The sequence below is a fragment of the Mya arenaria genome, chromosome 4, assembly GCF_026914265.1.
Source record: "Mya arenaria isolate MELC-2E11 chromosome 4, ASM2691426v1".
NCBI lineage: Eukaryota > Metazoa > Mollusca > Bivalvia > Myida > Myidae > Mya > Mya arenaria.
This window is the reverse complement of record NC_069125.1, coordinates 60,765,428-60,789,180: the sequence shown is the minus strand read 5'-3', so window position 1 is coordinate 60,789,180 and position 23,753 is coordinate 60,765,428. Positions and strand designations below refer to the sequence as shown.

Here is a 23,753-nt window from a genome sequence, read left to right as displayed (position 1 = left end):
ATCGATGTTAAATTGGGTCATGTCAAAGTTTAACAATAGGGATAGTCATTATTTTATAACACATTTGTACTTACTTTCAATTTGTAGAAGCAGATGCGCATTTTTATGACCGGATTAGCGAAACAGAAGTGACACATATGTCCCATATAATGATTTATGGCCTTTGTTTATACAAGCCAGATGATTTTTTGTTTATCCAACATGGCCGACATTTTGACACGTTTTCGAACCATGACCTGTGACGTCAGGCGCGTGATCAATAAAATATAGTTGTATTATTGGTAGTTAATTATAACTTGCAGTATTGTGTAAATTTCCACGAGGAAAACGAGACAGAAATGCCCACAAACCTGCGCAGTCAACGTTTTACGCATCTTTGATACCAGTGACCTTATTTCGCGATTTTCCGAAATTCTTTAAATAGTAACATAGTGTTTTTTTTAGTGCATTGTATTTATCGATGTTTATACTTCATGAATATGAATTTATAGCGCATAAACAAGCATCAGGTATGAAAATAAATGCCCCTACATTACGAATACGTAGGATTACGTATCTATGAAGCTATGGATAAAACGTTAAGATCCGTATCTATGAAGCTATGGATAGATAAGTAAAATTGCGTATCTATGAAGTAAAGGGTTAAGGAGGCAAGGCTTAACTAAGCTTACCTCAAAGTATGATGTTTATTAGTCACAGACCTTACCCACTCTTTTCCTATGTGTGAATGTGTGTATTTTTAACCAATAGGTCTTTTTATGCCCCCACCTAGTAAAACCTGGGTTATGGGTGTTAACTAGGAAAAATTGGCATTTCTGGACTTGTGTCTATATGATCAAGAAACATGAAAGCTTATGGGAATGTTGTTTTGGTGATGAAATTGTGCACCTGCGATTCCTGCTGCACTTAGTGGATCCAGAGTTATGGCCCTTGTATTAGGAAAAATTGGCACTTCTGGACAAGTGTGGATCAAAACTCCATAACTGTTTCATCTAGAGTCATGAAACTTGGGGTAATGTTGTTCAGGCAATGAAGTTGTAAACCTGGGTTTTGTTTGCTGCTGCATTATTAGTTTCAGAGTTATGGCCTTGAACAAGCAAAATTTGGCATTTCTGGACTTGTGTCGCTCAAAACTTCAAATGATTTCACCTAGAGTCTTATTACCTTGGGGGAATGTTGTTCAGGCAATGAAGTTGTGCACCTGGGTTTTGTTCCCACTGCACATAGTACAACCAGAGTTTTGGCCCATGAATTGGCGAAAATTGCAATTTGTGAACTTGTCGAACTTGTGTCACTCATAACTTAAAATTTATTAATCATACACCCATGAGATCTTTCAGGAAGGTATTTGAGGTTATTTAGTTGTTGTACTTGTAATTTTGATGCACATGTATGAAGAATGGACAAAATAATGGCTCTTGTTTTTGTGATATACGCAGCATTTTCGGGCATCTATGTTTTGTTGACACATTTTATGTTTAAATTAAGGTTGTTGCTTATGTACGGAGGGTTTTTATGTTGAACTATCTAATAGCGCTATGCCTTAGTTTGCCCTAAAAGCATTTCCAAATAAGAAATTTCTGCTGAAAACAAATAATTTCATAGACAGTCTGAACAGAGTAATTATATGCATGGTTATTTGTTTCATACCAAAAATCAACAGCATATGAAGTATCATGCCAAACTCATGCATAGCATGGCAGATCTTCCAAATACAAGTAATTGTTTTATCCATCTATTAGAAATGTGTCTATCTGCCATTGGCTGTGCATGTTAGTTTTGTTCATATGTTAGCAGTGTGTTTATCTGCCATTGGCTGTATATGGTAGCAACGTATTATGTAAGGGTTGTACATGAATATCGTATATTCTATTTCCTGCATTTGTTCTTGTTGGAAAAATGTTCTTTGTTATACTAGTTTCAAGTTATAAGTTATAGTTATGGTGCCTGTGGATTTTGATGGTGTCTATCTTCTGCATAATTTTTTATAATAGCAAAATACTCATAATTATGCATAAATAAATAAATTAAATTTGGCTTGTTTTATATAAATATAACAGTAAAAGCAATATTCATAGGTTTGCCCTACCCAAAACAGTTTAACTACTGTTTTTAGCTCGACTATTCGAAGAATAGGTGGGCTATACTACTCACCCCAGCGTCGGCGTCTGGTTAAAGTTTTAGGGCAAGTTGGGATTTTCACTTATAAGTCCAATACCCTACATTCAATTGACTTAATACTTCACACAGTTGTTCAGGGCCATCACATGATGAGGTTAGATAACTCCATATTATTCTTTACACAGATTATGGCCCCTGATTGACTATGGAACTTGGGTTAAAGTTTTAGGGCAAGTTGGAATTTTTATTAATAACTTCTATATCCTTTGTTCAATTGACTTAATACTTCACACAGTTGTTCAGGACCATCACACAATGAGGTTACATAACTCCATATTATCCTAAATACAAGTTATGGCCCCTGATTGACTTAGGTTAAAATTTATAGGGCAGGTTAAAGTTTAAGGGCAAGTTGGGATTTTCACTTCAAACTCCAATACCATTCATTCAATTGACTTAATACTTCACACAGATGTTCAGAGCCATCACATAATGAGGTTAGATAACTCCATATTATCTGTTATACAAATTATGGCCCCTGATTGACTATTGAACTTAGGTTAAAATTTTAGGGCAGGTTGGGATATTGTTTAATAACTTCTATACCCTTCATTCAATTGACTTAATACTTCACACAATTGTTCAGGACCATCTCCCAATGAGGTTACATAACTCCATATCCTTAATACAAGTTATGGCCACTGATTGACTTAGGTTAAAGTTTTAGGCAAGTAAAAGTAAAGGGCAAGTTGGGATTTTAATAAAAAAAAACGTCTATACCGTTCATTAAAAGCACTTAATAACAACAAGAAACATAACTCCGTTTTAAGCCTAAATACAAATTATGGCCCTTGATTTTTTATTTTTTTTTAAATTCCTTTGAAAGGCATATTTGTATATTCTTAACCACATTTTCATAATGGGAAAGGAAGTTATTTGAATGACTTGCGTCATTGTTTGGGCGGGCTGGTGGGAGGGCAGCATCAAAGTCATCTTATGTATCGAATAATTTTAGTTAGGTTTGACATAAAGAGACCAAACTTGGTATTATTAATCGTTATTGTATTCTAAGTCAAAGTGGCGTAGTCGAGCGCGCTGTCTTACGACGGCTCTTGTTAATATATATTTTTCACATATTTTGATGTCGTCACTCCACCATGTGACAAACCATTGAAAGTGGTCTTCACTGCAACATGATAAAACAACTGGAAATAGTATAACCTCAGCACAGTAGTATGTGTAGCCTATGGGTATTTCATAGCAATATTTTGTGTATCTATAACTTTGTTTATATTGATAGGATTTCAATCAAACTTGAAAGAATTATACAGCAGGAATTTTCGACGCACATATTTTTACTCTCTCTCAAAGTCAAGGTTATACTTGGTGGTCAGTACAGCCAGGGAGTATGATGGTGTTACTTGAAATAAAACAAAAACAGTTAGGATAGATGTATAGTGATGAAAGTGTGTAGCATGCACGAGTGGGGACAAAACTTTGGATTGCAATGATGGTTGGCAGGGCAAATATTGCAGTTACTCAGAATAGAAAAAAGGTTTCCACTAAATAACTTGATAGGATTTTTATTTTAAAACACAAGGATACAAGTGAATAAATAGCATTGCATGTCATAGTATTGCATTTGGAGTCAAGGTCACTGCATGTAGAAATAGAAAATTGGTTTCTGCTTAATAGAATGGTATATAGTGATACACATTTGAAGTAATGCTGGTGGGGTCAATGTCACTAAAAACAGAACTAGAATTCTTTAGAAATGGAAGTGACGCTTGTTGGAGGCACCCATCAATTCTAAACCAAAAATAATTCAAATGTAAAAGGGACATATTGTGTTGTACATTGAAAACTTTGATTGTTGTACCACTACAGTCAGCTTATTGTCTTTTAATGAGAAAGGGGCAAATTGTGACCAACTTTCATCATAATTTTGTAACGAATATGCACAATGAGTAAACTAATTATATTTTAGCATAAAAGAGGCATAACTATAGTAATCCTGTTTTATCTGATTATCTTTACATTTTAACCGAAAACACTATCAACAAGCAAATTCGTTGAATTGATATCCCCTGCCTGATTAGGCAAAGTTCATGGATTTGAAATGAAAAGTAGGTGGAATATTCCTATATTAACATTTAGTATGGCTGCAGAGAAATGGACTGTTATGAACGTTGGATATAAGTTAGTTTGTTTGGAATTATTTAAGATAAAAGTTTTGTTTATAGAATAACATTTGTAATAGTTTCTATGAATTTGAATGATTTCAAAGTGAAAGTTCAGATATATCTGAAGTGGTAACAGTATATTGTGGAAAATGACATTTTAAGGTACCTGTTGATCATGTTCACTGTGTGTTATTTTCAAGCTCATCGAGTTTCACTGCTATCAAGGAAAACAATCTAATCATGTTTCATGAATATTAGACCATACATAATGCCTCTGTGTTCCAAAGATTTTTCTAAGATTTGAGCTAGTGACCTAGTTTTTGAACCCATGTGACCCACATTTACAAGCGGTCCATATTTCATCAAGGCGTACATCCTGACCAATTTTAAACATAATCTGACCAATAATTACCATGTTAGTTTCTGACAAACAATTTCTAAGATTTGACCTAGTGACCTTATTTATGATCATATGTGACCCAGGTTTACATACGTCCAAGAGTTCATCAAGGAAAACATTTTGATAAAGTTTCATGAATATTTGACCATGTATAATGCCTCTAGTTTGTTCCAAAGATTTTTCTAAGATTTGAGCTAGTGACCTAGTTTTTGAACCCATGTGACCCACATTTACAAGCGGTCCATATTTCATCAAGGCGTACATCCTGACCAAGTTTAAACATAATCTGACCAATCATTACCATGTTAGTTTCTGACAAACAATTTCTAAGATTTGACCTAGTGACCCTATTTTCGATCATATGTGACCCAGGTTTACATACATCCAAGAGTTCATCAAGGAAAACATTTTGATAAAGTTTCATGAATATTTGACCATGTAAAATGCCTCTAGTTTGTTCCAAAGATTTTTCTAAGATGTTACCTAGTGACCTAGTTTTTGACCCCATGTGACCCACTTTTACAAGTGGTCTAGATCTGATCAAGGGGAACATTCTGACCAAGTTTGAACATTTTTGGATTAATGCCTACCAAGATATGGTTCCGGACGGACGGACAACGCCTAAACAATACCCCCCCTCCCGAAACCTTCGATTCGGAGGGGAATAACAAGTGTCAACATGATTGGATAATAAATACTTTGTCTGCAGAAAGAAAACACAGTTATAATATATATGGGACATAACTTTATAATATATATGGGACATAACTTGGGAGTGGCATGGAGGCAATTCCTCTTACTCCTGATCTGAAAGTTATTGTCTATGCAATATCGAACCGATGCCATGGCCAATCGATTCCTCCAAATCATCTGTATTTCGCATTTTTAGGCAAAACAATAACTACTTAAAAACTTGCGTTACAAATTATGTATGGTGATGAAACTTATAATTATGTAGCTCTAGAAAGACTAATAATAGGAGAAAGCTTTTGTGGTCAAACTCGTGGCCATTGTTATTCAAAATATAAATACAATTTTTGGGCAAGTCAGTGAGATTGAAATTGTGAAAGAGCATTCAATACAAAATGCTTTCCATAAGATATATGGTAAGATATCCATATCATTAACCATCAAGAGTGACTGTGACCCTCAAGTATATTACACATATTCATCTAGTGCTGAATAATTAAGTGAAGTACAATTGAACATCTATTGATAGAGACAAAGCTTTGGCTGACATTCAACACTTATAATTGAACGCCTTTCTGATCAAAGAAGGTTTACAAACTTACCAGTTCAAAGTCATGTCAGATGTCATCTCCAGTCAAATCGAGAGTGATTTGTGGAGACAACTTCTATACGAATACCCCTTTTATCAGATAACTTATAAATTTAGAAGACAACTCATTTAGAAGACAATATGAGGCTTAAACGTAACAAGGCAATCATAACACTGATGAGTGATGAAAATATGATTTTATTCAAACATGAAGACAATTTACAACTTCTTGTTTACATACAATGCTTTCCGGAAGCTTTTATAACATTTACATTGGAAAATAAGCAAATACACAACCCTTTCAGCTGATTTCGTGTCCTTGAACACTGGTATTTCTGTAGAAAGCTCAGCAACAGGTTTCAGACAGTAAATGATGAATGATGACAGAGTAATATAAAGATTATAAAACAGTAAATTACTATCTAAAGATGATGAAGTTAAACACTACTCAATCCTGATTACATAATTTCATTCTAAATCAGCTTCAAAGAATCAATGCATTTCAACTCATAACGCTTGTATGTACAATAAAACTTGTCAAATATATATAATCTATGTTGGCATGTACAATGAATCAAATAAGGAAAACATCTGAAATACCCATATTTAAATGGCAGTTTGTTTTTTTCAAACTGATAAGGATATGAAACTTTTACTATTGAATAGCAAGTACAACTAAAAGCAGGACTTCTAGGGTATATTTTGGACTAATGAGCTAAATGCACTTATTATATAAAATAAAACAATGCAATATCTTCAAAAAGGCAGTACTAGTTTTACGGTGATTAATGCTCTTCTGAGGAATAAATATCTTCTACATGGTATGGTTGGGTACAGTTCACTCTGTCATGAAATACAAATTTTGAATTGACTTCACATCCAACTTGTCACTCAATATGTTCTTCTACACTACAAATAATAGTATAATTTTTAAGGTTACAAAATAATGATACACACACAATGCATATATATGAAACATTCATATCAAGCATGCAGAAAGTACAAGTGCCGCAGTACATAATAAATATTGCAACTGATCTATACATTTCCAGTTTTTGTTCTCTCTACATGCTTGAAAATGAAACGTAAAACGTAATTCATTATACTGATGGAACGATGAGTTCAAGAATGATTATTCACTAGTCCAAGTCACAATTTCCCTTGGGTTATATCCAATCCCTCGTTAAAAGGTTTGTTTATTTTTCCAATATGAAGAGTTCACCATCTCCTATTCGTCAGTTCACATTTTATAAGGAATTTCACATACTTTTGATTATATTTCATTTTTTAAACAAGTTCAATTTTAACTGTTCACGAACAAGAAAGTCGTCACTATAGTTAATATTCACAATTACTTTTTCAGATAGCAAAATAACAACATGCAAAGTTAAAAATAATGTTACAGTTTCTGCACAGATCTACAATATAAAACTTTTTTTGTTTGCTTTTTCACTTTTCATAAAACACATGCAATATAAATTATATCCATTTCACATGACACTTTTCCATGATTAAGCTTTGTTTTCCCCCATCTTTTTGGCTCACTGGCTCAAACAATATATTTTAAAGACCTAATTACTTAAAACAAACTTTCAATTTAATCTTTTCATGATTAACTTTTCCAATATTCTGCGCCGCTCCTGCCCACTTCCTGTGTGGTGGGCCTCATAGGTCACATGACAGGAATTTACTCTTCGTCCTCCTCTGATTCCTCATCGGCCTGCTCAAGCCAGGTTAGCCACTGGTTCACCTGAAAACCGCAGTAAAAATATAATGGACACCAGTAAGTGAATAAATTTCAGTTATTTTATGAAAATAATGCATTGAACAGAGTGAAAGAGCTGCAAAAATCTTTCAGATTATGCGATAGAAAGATAAACAAACAGCTAGTATATTACCTGGAAGAGTGCCTTTCCCTTGCCCGGGGTATTCATCATTGACCTCCTCTTTCCACTTGAGGAAAATCTCCTCCTCCACAATCTCCATGTCATACAGGTTCATAAATATCCTCAACAGCATGCCTGAAACACATAAAGGAAATCTCATCTTCAGTCTACATGGTACCAGAATACATTAATTTACAGCTCACTATATACTGGTAATCTATATACTTAAAACAAGGTTGTTAAAATCTTTCGTCAGTACTCTATGTTGACATTCATCTTGCCTATGCCTGTAACACTCTATAGAAAGGTTGGTAATTGCTAGAAGTAGAAATATAGACTTAAATTACACTTTTTTGAAAAATATTTGCCAGCTCCACAGTATACATGTATGCGCTTATATCTCTATAAGCGAGTTTCTGGTCAATCTTTATAGTCAACCTTCTTGTAGAAACAGAAGAATAAAATATTTACCTTTAGGGAAAGAGGTGTTGTAACAGAAGACTTGAGCTGCATACAGACAGTGCATCTGTAGTTTGGGATTGTCTGTTACATACTTCTGTAGCACATCCTGCAAAATAACATTGCAGTGTCAATATCATCTCTAATACATGCACTTGATCAATCAAATTGGACTTTTCCATGAAAAGGCCGCAATTCTAAATCTTACACTAAGGCTTATACAATTTTTAAATGTATAATTTGAGGAAGGCATTTTACTAAGTACAGGTCTTGTGCTCATTTCTGTCATTTCTTTATTCTTCACTTATCATTTTTGCATGTAATATAACTTTATCATTGTCTTACATACAACATTATTCTACATTAGCAAAACTGAAACCTTTTAATATAGCTTAAACCATCATGTTCCAATGAGACTCAACCAAAGCAGATGGAGACAGATGTCCTGTAACGGAAAAGTCTATTTACATATACTGAAGAAAAATATATAATATCAGAAGGAGTCACAGTTGATCAGTTTGCTTACCTTCAACGTATTGAGGAGCTGTTTCTCCTGCTCCTGCACGGCCTTACTGGGGTTACTTCCCTTGTCCACATCGGCAGCCAGTGTTGTCTCCCCTGTCACATATCGCAGAACACTGAAACATGCACAATAACTTCATTAAGCATGACTCAACAGATTTTCAAGCCGCATGTTATCACAACGGATATCTAGGTCGGCAACCCTAAAGGTTTCTGCCTTAAGAACTTAAGGAACAAAGAGAACACTTAGTGCTAAATATTATCTTGTGAAGTATGAGGCCAAAATAAAAAAACAAAAATTTAAAAACAAAATCGCAAAATACTCTTTCAACTTGGTTGAAAAACAAAGACCAAATTAAAGCCCAAACATGAGCTAGCCCTTCTCTTGCGGAGAAAGCGTAGCAAATAACAAACGAGGTAAACAAGACTTTTTGAAAAGAATGAAAAAAATCACATTCTGTAAGCAATCCCACTTGGCTCCATATTCTAGAGGCTCAAAGTATTTTGCCCAGTCCCTAGAATAACGAGCCAACGAGTTTCGACTAACTCAATTCAAACTTAAATATGAATTTACATAATTTCCCTATGTCATGTTAAATGTAAGACTAGTCATGCCAATATATTACCTGGTGGTTAGCACATTGATAAATCCTGTGGTGTGGTGGAGGTCTGTGCTGACTTTGTCCGAGATCCAGGCTTGCAGGGCAGTGGAGGATGGGTCAGCCTGAAACTGCTTTGAGATCTCTGTCTGTACACGCAGCAGTGGGAACATGAAACTGAGACCTCGCTCCTCCAGTATCTCCATCATACGCTCCTTGCTACGGTCAACCTCTGAAGATACGCCACAGAGAGACATGTTCAAGTTACTTAACTTTCAAGTATTTAACATTTCTCCGTAACTTTATTATTGTAATGATGGTACTATTAACTCTCCCATAGGTTTCAATGTTTTTTTATGTATAAGCAATCAATAAATGTTTTTGAGCTGTGCATCATTCTTACCAGGCAGCATAGTTTGCAGGTCCATCTTGCTCTCATTGAAGACATTAACGAGCCATTCCTTATCCTTGCGTTTCATCATATGTTGGAGGCAAATGAGAAACAGTGGGTAGTATGTGCCTTGCTCCATAGGCTCTGCTAACTCCTGCAGGCTCACTACACTCTCCGTGACTGCGAACGCTCCAAATCCAGCCACGTACGTCTTTATCAGAGGCACATTCGCCTCCAGGTCTGTCATCTTCTCAAGAACACCCTTGTAACCCTGGAAAACATAAGACATGCATCGACATTTCGCTTTTAAGGAGCAGGACAGGTAACTTTGTTAACTTTTGACATATTTTCCAATCAGATCAATCTAATAACTGACTTTTACTTTTACAGATTATGATAAATTTTTTAGTGACATTCCATACCAGAAGCAACATCAGCAAAATCTAGTTATACTTACATCCATGAAGTGTTGTGATGTGATGAGATTCTCTGACTTCATGGTTAGGACAAGCTTCATCACGTTTTCCCTGTCTGTGTCAGACTTATCTATGGTGCTCTTTATCATAGAGGACAGAATCTCCGCCATAAACCTGACAAACAAACATTATTTCATCAATCACAATAAATAAACATTTTAAAGTAACATTACAAGCATTTCAAATACTTCAATGTGATATTCAATGTGACATAATTTATGCATGACATAATTTATGCATGACATATAACTCTATATAAATTTTTGTGTCTTAAACTGTTTATCAAATTTTCTATTGAATCATCTTCAAAGTTGGCCTGATTTTTGATAAATTATTGCTAAATCAACTGCCTAGGCCAAAAAACAAAAGTTTTGTTAGGGTTACACACTCTTTGTTTAAGTAATCTTCTGCACTAAAGCCTTGAAGGTTTTAATTACATATTGACCAAAACACTTGAAAAACAAGAGATGTTTGTCAAACATTATGCCCCCTGAGCGCCAAGTTGCCAGAAATATTTGGACAATTGAATGAAATATGCATGGACTGAAATGACAGCTGATTTGTCATTGGATGCATATGAGGCAGGTCATCTACTGGTCATACCTAATCTTCATGTCAAGTTTGATGACCATAGGTCCGGGAATTGTTGAGTTATCACTCGGACAAGCTTTGGTCTTCCAACAGACCGACCGACATGTGCAAAGCAATTATATAACCCCTCTGCTTCGAAGGGGGGCATAATTAAACTAGATGTTCACTGAAAACTGATACTTCAACTCATGCATTTAGTGACATATAAATTTCTACTGTCTACTATATAAGAAAATATGGACAATCAGAAAACCTTTTTTCAGCTTACAGTCACACTGACCTTGACCTTTGACCCACTGACCTCAAAATCAATAGGGTTCATCTGCTGGTCATGACCAATAAGCCTACCTAGTATGAGGTCCCTGGGTCAAAGCGTTCTCAAGTTATTGATCGGAAACCGTTTTTCATGTTAAGGTCACACTGACCTTGACCTTTGACCCACTGACCTCAAAATCAATAGGGTTCATCTGCTGGTCATGACCAATACACCTACCAAGTATGAGGTTCCTGGGTCAAAGCGTTCTCAAGTTATTGATCGGAAACCGTTTTTCATGTAAAGGTCACACTGACCTTGACCTTTGACCCACTGACCTCAAAATCAATAGGGTTCATCTGCTGGTCATGACCAATAAGCCTACCTAGTATGAGGTCCCTCGGTCAAAGCGTTCTCAAGTTATTGATCGGAAACCGTTTTCATGTTAAGGTCACACTGACCTTGACCTTTGACCCACTGACCTCAAAATCAATAGGGTTCATCTGCTGGTCATGACCAATACACCTACCAAGTATGAGGTTCCTGGGTGAAAGCGTTCTCAAGTTATTGATCGGAAACCGTTTTTCATGTAAAGGTCACACTGACCTTGACCTTTGACCACTGACCTCAAAATCAATAGGGTTCATCTGCTGGTCATGACCAATAAGCCTACCTAGTATGAGGTCCCTCGGTCAAAGCGTTCTCAAGTTATTGATCGGAAACCGTTTTTCATGTTAAGGTCACACTGACCTTGACCTTTGACCCACTGACCTCAAAATCAATAGGGTTCATCTGCTGGTCATGACCAATACACCTACCAAGTATGAGGTTCCTGGGTCAAAGCGTTCTCAAGTTATTGATCGGAAACCGTTTTTCATGTAAAGGTCACACTGACCTTGACCTTTGACCCACTGACCTCAAAATCAATAGGGTTCATCTGCTGGTGATGACCAATACACATACCAAGTATGAGGTCCCTCGGTCAAAGCGTTCTCAAGTTATTGATCGGAAACCATTTGGTATTCCGACCGACCGACAGACAGACCGACCGACCGACATGTGCAAAACAATATACCCCACTTTTTTCAAAAGGGGGCATAATAAATACCAACTAACTGACTATGAAATGGTAGGGTCAGCGCCTCTTTTTTAGATAGGGTCAGGTAACCCAAACCAAATGTGTTTTTAGGACCTACACTGTCAAGTACAAAGTTAAAAAACAGGCACATTGTACAGGCTTACTTTTTGGGAGCATTGGCCTCCTTTACAATAGCCACTGCCTCGTCAACAGCTCCTCCTTCCAGGTACTCTGACACAGCATTTGACTGGAATTTAACAGTGACATTAGTTTATAACTTAACAAAAAATTAATTGCCAACTAGTTAAACCGGGAATTTTATTTTTAACATTTTTCTTTTAATTTAAATTGAAACAGTTATCTTTTAACAAAGCCAAGGATGAATTCTACATGACATTGAATGCTTTGATAAACCATTTTAGACATATTCAAAATACTATATAACAGAAACTTGCCACAGTCTTTAATATTTCCTCTTTGCTTGGTTGCTGGGACTTTTTCTTTACTGGGTTCAACTTTTCCTTCGGAACCTCCTTGATGGTCACCGCAGCCTGTAACAACAAAATCCATATTTATTCTTTAATTATATAGACTTACTTCATGATATATGCAGGGCTTCCGTTAAAGGTAGTTTGGAAGTATGTTACTCCCTAGCAATGGGTTAAAACTTCCAAAATTGATTCATTGGAAGTACAAAAACTTCCATAATTTTGAAGAAAACTTCTGAAGTTGAAAGCTTGGAAGTTCAAAATATCAAAACCTATTGTCAATATTACTTTTATAGTCACAATTTCAATCAGTTCAACTGTTTTTAAGTAGAATGAATTATCATAATATAAGTCTGTGAAATTGGCAAGTTAAAGATGAAAATTATTTGATTATTAATATCCTTGTTGAAAAATAGTTGAAAAGATATTGTATTCTGGAGACTTAAACTTCCACATTTCAGTGTAAAACTTCCAAAATTGATTGATAGGAAGTTCATACTTCCAGTTTCAAATTCTTAATGGAAGCCCTGGATATATGATTACCAAATGTTTAATATGTCTCTTGTCATGAATAACAAGGAAGTGTACAAGGTCAGTCAATTGTTTAAATAAGCTTGGGCAAACTCTTACTTCTATTGTCATATATGTACATGTAAGCAACAATCCCTGGTAAGAGGTTCCATAATTTAAATTATGCTCACATTGGCTTATGACTGCTCTCAAAAACTGTCATCTTTGTTTAACAAACAAATATAGGTCCGAAGTCCACATGCATTTAATTGTTCAGTGTCAGAAAGTAAATCTCTCTTTCGATTTAACAGTTCTAAATATTTATATCAGTGACAATGAGTGTTATTTTTTAAACCACTGGCTTCTTCAATTATCCGAAATGTTATATTTTCTGAAATTAGCATTTAGAAATACGCTTTTCTTCAAACAAAGCACCAATATTTGATTAATTTCTTGCCTGTTTAGCGAGGAGAGGGTTGAGTGCGTTGATCCGCTGCTCCATTGCCAGGTTCATCAGTGGAGGGTGGTTTGAGGGAGAGGCCTGGGCTGACTTGGGCAACATTGTGGGCACACTCGGGCGCAGAGCTGTCGTGAAGTTCCTGTTCAGATATATATATCCATTTCACTTGATCTGTTCATTTACTTACAGATGGCCTCTTTACCGAGAGATGATTGAATATTTTTTTTTAGTTTGGTTGCAAGATTCATTAATAGTAGCTTAATATATATATATATATATATATATATATATATATATATATTAAATAGGGATGGCAACGAGTAGTAAAATTAATACTCCAGTAGTCGGACGATCTTTCGATCGAGTACTCGGGTACTCGATTACTCGGAAAAATTTAATATGTGTTGCCAAGACATGATTGTGTATATACATGTATCGTTAATGACGTATATTGTGCGTTGGTCGTATTTTTGTTCATTTTCACATTTTAAGTAAACTTTCATTACATATTTTAACAATAAATGATATAAAAAGAAAACAAATGTTGTTTCAGTCTTTTCATTTGTCTTATTCGTTTCATTTTATACAAGTATGCACTGCAGAAATCAGAATTACAATGAAAAAAAATTAATAGCATACATAAAAATAGTGAACGAAATTCAATACCAAGCTCATTTGTTTACTCTACAATTATTTTTTTTAAATGATAATTTTTCATACTGTGTAATTGTTGTTTACCTCATTAATATTCATAATTCTTGATTTAAAATATCAACCAATTAATTGTGATAATGATTGCAAAAATAGTTAAAATACGCCCATTAAGAAATCAATTCTCGTAACCAGGGCTTCTAAAACTTTGGAACCTCAATCGGTCCGGACCCGGCGACAATCGGTCTTGGATTAACAATGACATATGCACATTTAAAAGAACAATTTAAATTAAAGTTTGGTAATCAACAAACGGATATATCATGTAATGATCGACGACGACATAGCATATTCATATTGCCATGTGAAAATATGGACCGATTTTAACACTTAATCAGGATAGCTGCAAGCACACAATTAACACATATAGTTTGTTTAATTGTGTCTTCTGCGACCTATCAATACACGTGATTGGACCGATTGCAAGCGTCTGCTAATTAACAGATAGGCTATAGAGTGATCAGTGTTGCGGAAAAAGCAGCTGGTCGCATTAGTCACATGGTAACTAAGACACTTTTATGACCTATTGGGGGTAGTTTTGAATGTGTGAATGACCCATGAATATTTGTGTATTACAATTTCTGCAACTTTTACTGGCCTAGTCGTTTTGGACCAAAATTATAAAAAAATGACAACATTTCGGACCGATTTTTTTTACACTTTTTGAAACTGAAATCGGTCTGGCCTGGTCAAAATCGGTCCAGACCGGCAAATTGCCGGTTTTTAGAAGCCCTGCTCGTAACGGTCGGTACTCTTTCGCTCGTTAACATCCAGTGTTTGGTGAAAGGTCTCTAATTGGTATACAATAGAATTGTGTAGATGAAAGTACCGCTATCAAAACTTCGCTAATTGACATCAGTGCTAATTTGAAATAGGGGTCCTTTGGTGACAGTTTGCAACTATCACTGTCAACTAATTTATTGAGGTCAATTGTGTACACAGCGGGGATTAGAGGGACCGTAAATTGTCCTCTTGGTAACTAACCAGATCTGATTATTTTATCTATAAATCGTGTATTTGGTGATTTTTATAGATTTATTTTCGAGTACTCGAGTAGTGATTTGGTACTCGAGTACTAGGACGTTCGATCGAGTACTCGAGTACTCGTTGCCATCCCTAATATTAAAGCTAACATCAGCTTATGCTTACTGACAGTGTTACCTGTTAGGCCTGAGACTGATTTCCTCTTTCAGCTGAAGAGGTGGCGGGGGTACACTGATATTTGGAAGGGGTATGGGCATTTGTCCATCCTGCATCATCATCATAGCCTGCTGCTGGGAAGGGGGCAGGGGGGCTACTGGGGAGCCCTGTGTCGGGGCCCCTACATTAGAACCTCCTGCCGCTGCTGCCATCTGCTGTTGCTGAAGCTTTGCCAACCTCGGAGGCAAATTGCCTGTAATGGAAAGCAATATAATAAATAGAATTTAAATTGGTCTTTCTTGTCCATTTAAATTGGTGTGTTTTGTCTCAAATGCATATCCTATTAGTGTCCATATGGAGGAGCCACAAAAAATTTCCAACTGTGCATCAAACCAGGGTCATTTGGTTGCTTGCTTTACAAAACTAAATCTAGTATGATAATTCAACCACAGACTTCACAAAAATTGAGATTTAACTGGAGGTTTACATAACAAGGGATGATTATCAACATACTAGGCTTTTTTTGCTGGAACTGGTTGTTGGCCTGCTGAGGCTGGCTAGCCTGTGGGGAGAGGCGGCCGGTGCCCTGCTGGTTCTGCTGGTTTTGGAAATTGTGTCTCTGTGAGCGCGGGGAACCAGATCCCCCGCCACCCTCCTGGGGAGACGCCCGCTTCTGGTAATTGTTCTGATAGTTGTTCTGGTAGTTATTAAAACCTGACCAAAAAAAACTGGCTTGAAAAATATGAAAGATAACTAAACTCATACGTCATTAAAACAGAGTTATCTAAAAAAAAAAATTGTTTAATTCAAAGTTGATTAATTCCCCACCAGGTTTCCCAATTACATGTTCTGACATTAAAGGGCTGTTACCTGTGTTTTGCTGGTTGTTTCTGGGTTTGTTGTTGTAGCTGGGAACGTATCCATCCAGCTGTATGACCCCAGGACCTGTACCCAGCCCTCCCTGAATCACTCCTGGACCTGTACCTAAACCACCTGCAAATGAATTTAAAGCATTTTTTTCAAATCCAGGTGTACAGTATAGTACATTGTACAGTATTGTTTTAATGGTGTAGATGCTCAGTGATAATAATGTAAATGTATGCATTGAATGTTTTCAAGCATAAGACAAGGCTCGAGTTTCCCAAATGATTACACCCACCTATGCCTGATGACGGCATGCCAAAGAAGTCACCAAAGGCTCCAGAGCTGCCCTGTGGGGGAAGTCCAGGCTTCCAAGGCGCCCCAAGACTGCCATTCATTGCTCCAGGGGGGCGGGGACCACCCATTCTGTTCTGCTGAGGAATGTACACACCAGTTTCCTGTAATATACATTAGTAAATTCACAACTGTAAAGAATTATTTATATGAATCAGATATAATCATTGAATTTACGATCAGTAGTGTTTACCAATTCACAAATGGTTGCGTATATTATAACATGTACTTACATCAGCTGCTTCCTGCCTTATCTGTGTAATAGTCTTAGGACCATGATCCCATAAACTCCGTCTATTGTTCCACTGGAAAACACAACCACATTCATTCAAGCAATGTTTTACTGGGAAAATCATGTACTTGGGAGTTTTGAAAAAAGCTATGAGATGGTTGAATTTTTCAACCATTTTGAGAATGTCATATAGTTCCATGCTTATTTGTACAAAAAAGACATGACCAACAACATAATCACATTTACCTTTTTTTCTCTAACTTCTATGACATCTTGCAACATAAACCTAATTCTTGAAGGCAATTCTTGAATTCCAGCAAAATGTTTGATTCTACTAAAATATTGATCCATCCATGCCTGAAAAGAAAAGCATTTTTTTAGTTTCCCATAAAAGGGTCAAGCCTGACAATCAAAGTTGTGGTTAGATACAAAACTGATTTTCAGTTTCAATATGAATCGTACACTTCTTCTAATCTTAGGAAACAATACTTGAATACAAAACTTTATCAGGAGTATACAAGATTCAAATTGTTCTGAAAATGATGATCTGTAATCAATATGTTCAAAATGGTGGACAATGGCCTATGCTCTTTGCATACCTTGGCTCTGGCCGTGTCAAGGCGTCGTCCAACTGTGGTCATTATCTGGCAGAGGCATTCAAGGTCCTCGGCTGACTCTGTAATGGGCAGGTTCTTCTTCTTCTCCAACAGCTGCTTGATGCACCGATGCAAGATGCCCTCATGCAGCATCTCAAGCTTCCCAAGTTCACCTGAATAGACACATCACATGACAAATGAGAAGAATGGTTTGATCATGGTTTACATAGCACATTCAAATGCCTATGTACATGTATTTCCTTTCCCCTTATGGCTGAAAGTAGCTCTGCCTTTATATATAATGAGGATCTCTAGACAGTGTGCAGTAATAACAGTAGCCTGATTGCCAATGCTGACTAAAATAGACAGGAGACCATTAAAAGTTGAAATCCTATAGCTGAATTGTCTGTCAAAAATTATTTGGGATGAGTTTTATATTGCTGTAATTTAGTTTTTTTTAGGTTCTTCTCAAGTAATTTTGCTAATAAATGTCAATTTAAGGCATGGTTGCTTGCTGGTTTGAGTTAAAATGTAGTTCACATCAATACCATTGGCATATAATGTGTAGAAAAAGGAACCTGTTTTACAGTTAGTTCTTGACCTACTGTTACACAAAAAAAATGGGCGCATGATGTTGGGCATGAACCATGCAGACATAACAATAATAATTAGAGAAACATATTAATAAAATTATCGGGCAAGATAACATTTATCCATTCAAATGCCAATTTAACACATGTTGTTCAATTTAATGTATTATTGTTTTAATGTGAAACACTTTCATGACTTTCAAGTGAGATGACAGGTTTTACCTGGTCCATTTTCTGTGAATCAAACCAATTCGTAGGTCAAAGTTGAAATCATATCCGACACAGAATGAACATCAACCCATGCAACAATGACCTTGAAAATGATTTAATAATGGTGACCGTGATGCTTGGGATATTGTTAAGAGTGATAAGGGCATTCGAAGGATTTTGTGGTAAAACCCCAAGTGCTTATGACCAAAAAATGCTTAGAATAGCTTGGCACCGACAGCTTAAATTGCTTATGTTCTATAAAAAATCAACAAGTTAGTTGGCAATTTACAGTGTGTTTAACACAATATTTTGAATTGAAACATTTATAATGAATAGAAATATGAAGACATGATTTGAGTTTTTGAAATAGGTTGGGCGTTAAAAAAAGTGTGGTGGCTGTGAAAATTTGAGTCTGACACCCGATGTGCTATTGCATTGTAAAAGTTAATTTCGAATACTATTGACTAGATCATTCATGGTTTTATTCAAAGAAAGAATGTGTTGTTTGACTAACATTTTTGTCTCTATGTATATTGCATAAAGCTATAATTAATGAGAATACTTCACGTCTTCAGTTCAACACTCTCTCCAGTGTAAAAAAACATGGAACTGGTTAACTGGCAATTCATCACAAAATCATTTCCAGAAATCAAACATGATACTATTAGAAACCAGTAGTGATGAAACAATTATCGAGTACAATTGATAAATCGTCGCTGACAATGCTATGTCGGCGACAATCGATAGTGGTTGTCCAAAATCGATGTTGCTAATGTTACTTCCGGTAACTACGTATTTTTTGTGATGTGGTAAATGTCAGTAAATTTTCGTTGAGTTCATTTTAAAGCTGCACTCTCACAGATTGAACGTTTTGACAACTTTTTTTTGTCTTGGAACGAGCCAATGTTTGCGAAAATCCATGGAAACCAGTGATATAGGACTGCTGACAAACAATTAGAACGCAGATTTTTATATTTAAGTTCAAAAACTGATGTGTTATGCATTTTTCTTAAACCGTTAATAAGGCATAAAACATTAATTTTCGAACGGAAATATGCAAATCTGCGATCTGATCTTTTGTCAGCAATCTTTAATCATTGGTCTCCAGATATTTACGCAAAAATTTGCTCTTTCCAAGACAACTAATAAACAGTTGTAAAACGGTTAATCTGTGAGAGTGCAGCTTTAACAGGGGAGATCACTCTATTACACAAATGCGCTGAATGTAAACACTTTTACTTTGAAACTTACAAACTCTCCTAAAATTACAAATTGTTTTTAATTGTTTATATATTTAATAAAACCTCAATAATCTGTCCCTATGGTGTAGTTGGTCCGGTCTTACCTGCAAGTACCAAAAATCACGGCTCGATGCATTCTGTTTTCGAAACCTTTTTTTGGTATCGTTTGTTATGAACAAATTTACTTTTTTTGTGAAAGTTTTATGAAATTAAAATATTTTAATAAAATCTTCAATATTACAGTTTATTGAATATTAAGCTGGTTAACAAACATTTTATATGCTTTTACATGGATAAAATGCTTAGATAACTTACTTGATGCGGTGTGCATCATTTTGCATTTGATGTGCAATTATTAAGCAACTATGTGTTTTGTTGTTATGCTTTTTCGTTAAGTAATTGAAGACAGAAACAGGTTATGGATATTTTCTTACTGTTGCAAAAAGCATGACTATAGCATCACGTAATGATTCCATGTTACACCATTCAAATGATCATGATTATACTATGTATAAAAATGTATTCCTAAATGAAATTATGAACTTTCGATTATTGTCCAATAGTAAATCGAAATACTTTGTCCGATTCAATTTGATTATCGATAGCAAATGGAGTCCGATTTTCAAACACTAGAAACCAGCCTTACCAATGAACTTGATGTTGCCAAGCATTTTTCTTTTGGCGATATGGTACTGTTCCAGTTCATCTTCAGAAAGTGAGACATCCTTGTCAAAGGCTGAAATACACATTAAATAACTATAAGAAACAGTTTGAAACAAAAATTTGTTGGATTTCCAACTATTTCAATATGCTCAAACTTTAAACGTCTGCTTAGAAGTATTTTCATTTTCAATGAACTTACCATTTGTTGCCTTCGACCTGTTTTCAAATTCATCTTGGCACTTGTTCAGAAGAAGTCTGCGAAATGTCTATGATAAAAAAGAGAGAACATGTAAACATATACTGAAAAATGAACAGTAAGTAATCATAAAAACAATACTAAATTAGTAATATGAAAAAATAAAAACTCTTGTCACACATCTCAAAACTAATAAGAAATATCAAGCTGTACAGGTTAACTTTTGCATGGAATTTATTTTTCTGGCACTAGAATGACTTAACATGGAACACAAAAAATCATATATGAAGAATTACAGTGAATACAATCTTTAATCTAGAAATAAGATACTTACAGTGATACTGGAGTCTGCAGGTTCGAAATTTGGTGAATCTTCACATAGCATGTGACATAATTTAGCATAAACAGAACTGTATTTCGGCTCGTCAAGAGCCTTTTCAAAGATCTGAAACACAAAACACAATCATATTTTAAATAATGCATTCAGTATAAAGACATGATTTTAGTTGATCATCAACAATTCAAATATAAGCTGACAAAGAACAAAGTTACTTTAACCCTTTAGCACATAGACATGTGGCCAGATTACACCTCCCAGTCAATAGCCATCTTACTGATAAGCAGTCCTTATCTGTATAGGTACTTTTCAGGATATTTGAAAATGAGCAAATGAATACAGCAGTATGACCTTAAAATCAATATTACTCCAAATAATTGTTTCCAAATCTTTTTATTGTGAATACATTTTTTATAGATAATTAAATTATCTAATAAATGGTGTCAATGATGAAATATAAAATTATTTTATTTCATCTGTGAATGCATTTCCAAGATGGAATTGTAACATTTCTTTAAAATGTCATAATTGCATTAAATCAAAGGGTAATAAAATGCTTGGATTGATCTAAATTTTATTACCCCTATCATAAAAAAACCCATCTGGATTAAAAAGCCGACAATTGATGTTCTTGTGTATAATACACAGAAATGTGGCAGGAATATCCGGTGTCATCCAGCTGAGAGATCCAGTCCAGAGTGTCTGTTTAACTTTATTACCCCCTCACAAAATTCTTTACTAAAAGAAAGCTGATAAATGTTTTTCTAAGTAATGAATACAAAGAGCTAAATCCTCAAACGCTTGCACTAATTTGTTTACTTGACCTATTTTACGACCGGAACCATGCTGGCTATCGATTTGCTCAGCAGAAAATTTACTCATCATTTTCTCAGCTACTTATTGTTTCTATTGTTTGTAACACAAAATATTATCTACAAATAATTATAGTCTTTATTAATTTTAATGGTAAATTAAACTGACATAATATATTCAATGATTTACGCATCAATGTTTTGGGGGAATTTCCATACTGTACAGTACTGCTATTCCTCTGAGTTTTTATTACGTAACTGTGGGATCTCACACCTGTGATTGGCAGTATAAATAATAACCTTTAAGTTTTAGCAGACGTCATTTTTGAGGGAAAATCAATACACAAAAATTTAAGCTTCAGCTTTATAAACATCAAGGATGTTGTTTACTAAAAGAAAGATGCAAAATTGAAGTATTGAAATGACCCTATTGAAATATGCGGGAGATGCGTATACATCCAGTAGTGTATAGGGTCGGCCAGATGCGTTTACATCTGCTAATGAGCTATGTCGGCCTATCTCGTATACATGCGCTAAAGGGTTAACACTGATAATATGTATCAGTTTAAACGTACGTGCCTATGTATTGGCCAAAGTCTAAAACACTGAACATTTCATTCAAAACAGGTGACACCAATTTACTTACCAAGAGAATGATTCCTTTGAGGATCACTTGTGATTCAATGCCTACATTGAGAAGTTCCAAACTCAACTTATCAAATTTCTCCGGTGATAATTTGTTGAGAATTCTGAAAAAAAGAGTGTTCAATGCCAGATTTCAACTGCCTAAATGTTGTTTTTTTTAAACAAGATAGAACAATAGCAAGAGAGTGCAACAATCTTCCTTTTTTCTCACTTATTGGATTAAGTACCACAATTAAAGGGGTTACCTTTGAAGAGTGTAAATTCACAGTAAACTTGTTAAGCAAAAGCTTCATCCTTGTATCTAATAATCATTTTTAATTCATGGCAAACACATTGAAGAAAACAATGACAATACCTAATTTTTTTCATGGAAAAACAAAGCAGCTGGTAAGGTTACATAAACATATAAAAAAAAATACTTACGCTCTGACCTTTCTAAATACAATGTCATGTTTTTCATCATGGGTGAGAACATCCCTTTTCACGCTACTGGGGGGTATCCAACGTTGAACTGGAGCTGGACTTGAGACTCGTCTCTCATCCCTGTATAAAAACAGAAATGGAAATATTGAACTAGACCATTAATAATAAATAATTGTTTATAAGTGATTGTGAAGAACAAATATAAATCCAAATGTAAAACTATAGCCAAACTTTTGGCTTCATATTGTTACTTAACACCTGTTATATAAAAATCACTGCTTTAGAATTCCAGCTCAAAATACCTAGTCTTAAACCTAAGATTAAATCCTGCTATCAATCTAAACCTTTTTTTCAAGTTTTCTTTGTTGTTTTCAGAGTTTTCACACAAAAAAATTCTTTCATACCGTCTCCCTGCGTGTGGAGAAGTACCACCCAGGTTTTGCTTTCCGTCCAGAATTTTGCCGGTTTGTTATGTTCTACCGTGGATACTTGGTTTACAAAATATCAAACAACAAAAGGTTGTAGTATGTGTTGGATCACATCAAAGTTGAAGAGTGCATCTGCAAAAAGGAATACACTTATATCTGTTAGATCAAATGTATCTGCAATATTTCATAATCTTAACAAATTCTTTAACATTAGTCATCTCACAAAAACACTAAGGACGGTTAGGTCGTACAGTTAAGTTTTGACAGAAAAAATACCTCTTCTATTTTTGCGTTTTTAGACAAACAAATACGTAAAACTTGAATTAGAAAGTTTGAAATCGGAAAGATGGGTAACATATTAACACGTTCATAGAAACATTATAAATCTCAAAAAGGTAAAACATTACTTTCACAAGATTTTTCATAACTAATTACCTGCAACGCTTTGTTCATGAAAATCGCTTGAAGAATATTTCAACTTCCGGTTGACTCACGATGGTATTTTTTGTTAAAATTTCAAAAAATGGTAGTTTATAGACTTAATACCTCACAAATTTAGAACTCTAAGTGAATTTTCTTTAAATATTAAAAATAAAATAAATAAATTAATACATTATT

General features: G+C 35.1%; 1 protein-coding gene and 1 long non-coding RNA gene across 2 annotated transcripts; both read right to left on the bottom strand.

Moving 5' to 3' along the window:
* Positions 1 to 6,163: 6,163 nt before the first annotated feature.
* Positions 6,164 to 22,382, bottom strand: LOC128231554 (eukaryotic translation initiation factor 4 gamma 2-like). Its single transcript, XM_052944548.1, has 21 exons — positions 22,286 to 22,382; positions 20,825 to 20,935; positions 20,494 to 20,560; positions 20,278 to 20,367; positions 17,594 to 17,763; positions 17,241 to 17,351; positions 16,996 to 17,067; positions 16,707 to 16,866; positions 16,418 to 16,540; positions 16,061 to 16,261; positions 15,569 to 15,800; positions 13,694 to 13,835; positions 12,694 to 12,789; positions 12,403 to 12,485; positions 10,298 to 10,430; positions 9,853 to 10,111; positions 9,477 to 9,681; positions 8,855 to 8,966; positions 8,341 to 8,437; positions 7,882 to 8,004; positions 6,164 to 7,733 (listed from the first exon to the last, which is right to left on the bottom strand). The coding sequence occupies exons 2-21, from the start codon at positions 20,873 to 20,875 to the stop codon at positions 7,708 to 7,710; spliced, it is 2,553 nt and encodes an 850-aa protein (XP_052800508.1). The 5' UTR covers positions 20,876 to 20,935; positions 22,286 to 22,382; the 3' UTR covers positions 6,164 to 7,707.
* A 325-nt stretch (positions 22,383 to 22,707) lies between these two features.
* On the bottom strand, positions 22,708 to 23,672 carry LOC128231555 (uncharacterized). The gene is made up of 3 exons (XR_008260384.1): positions 23,571 to 23,672; positions 23,112 to 23,267; positions 22,708 to 22,827 (listed from the first exon to the last, which is right to left on the bottom strand). It is a non-coding gene; the product is annotated as an uncharacterized LOC128231555 (long non-coding RNA).
* Between the last annotated feature and the right edge of the window lie 81 nt (positions 23,673 to 23,753).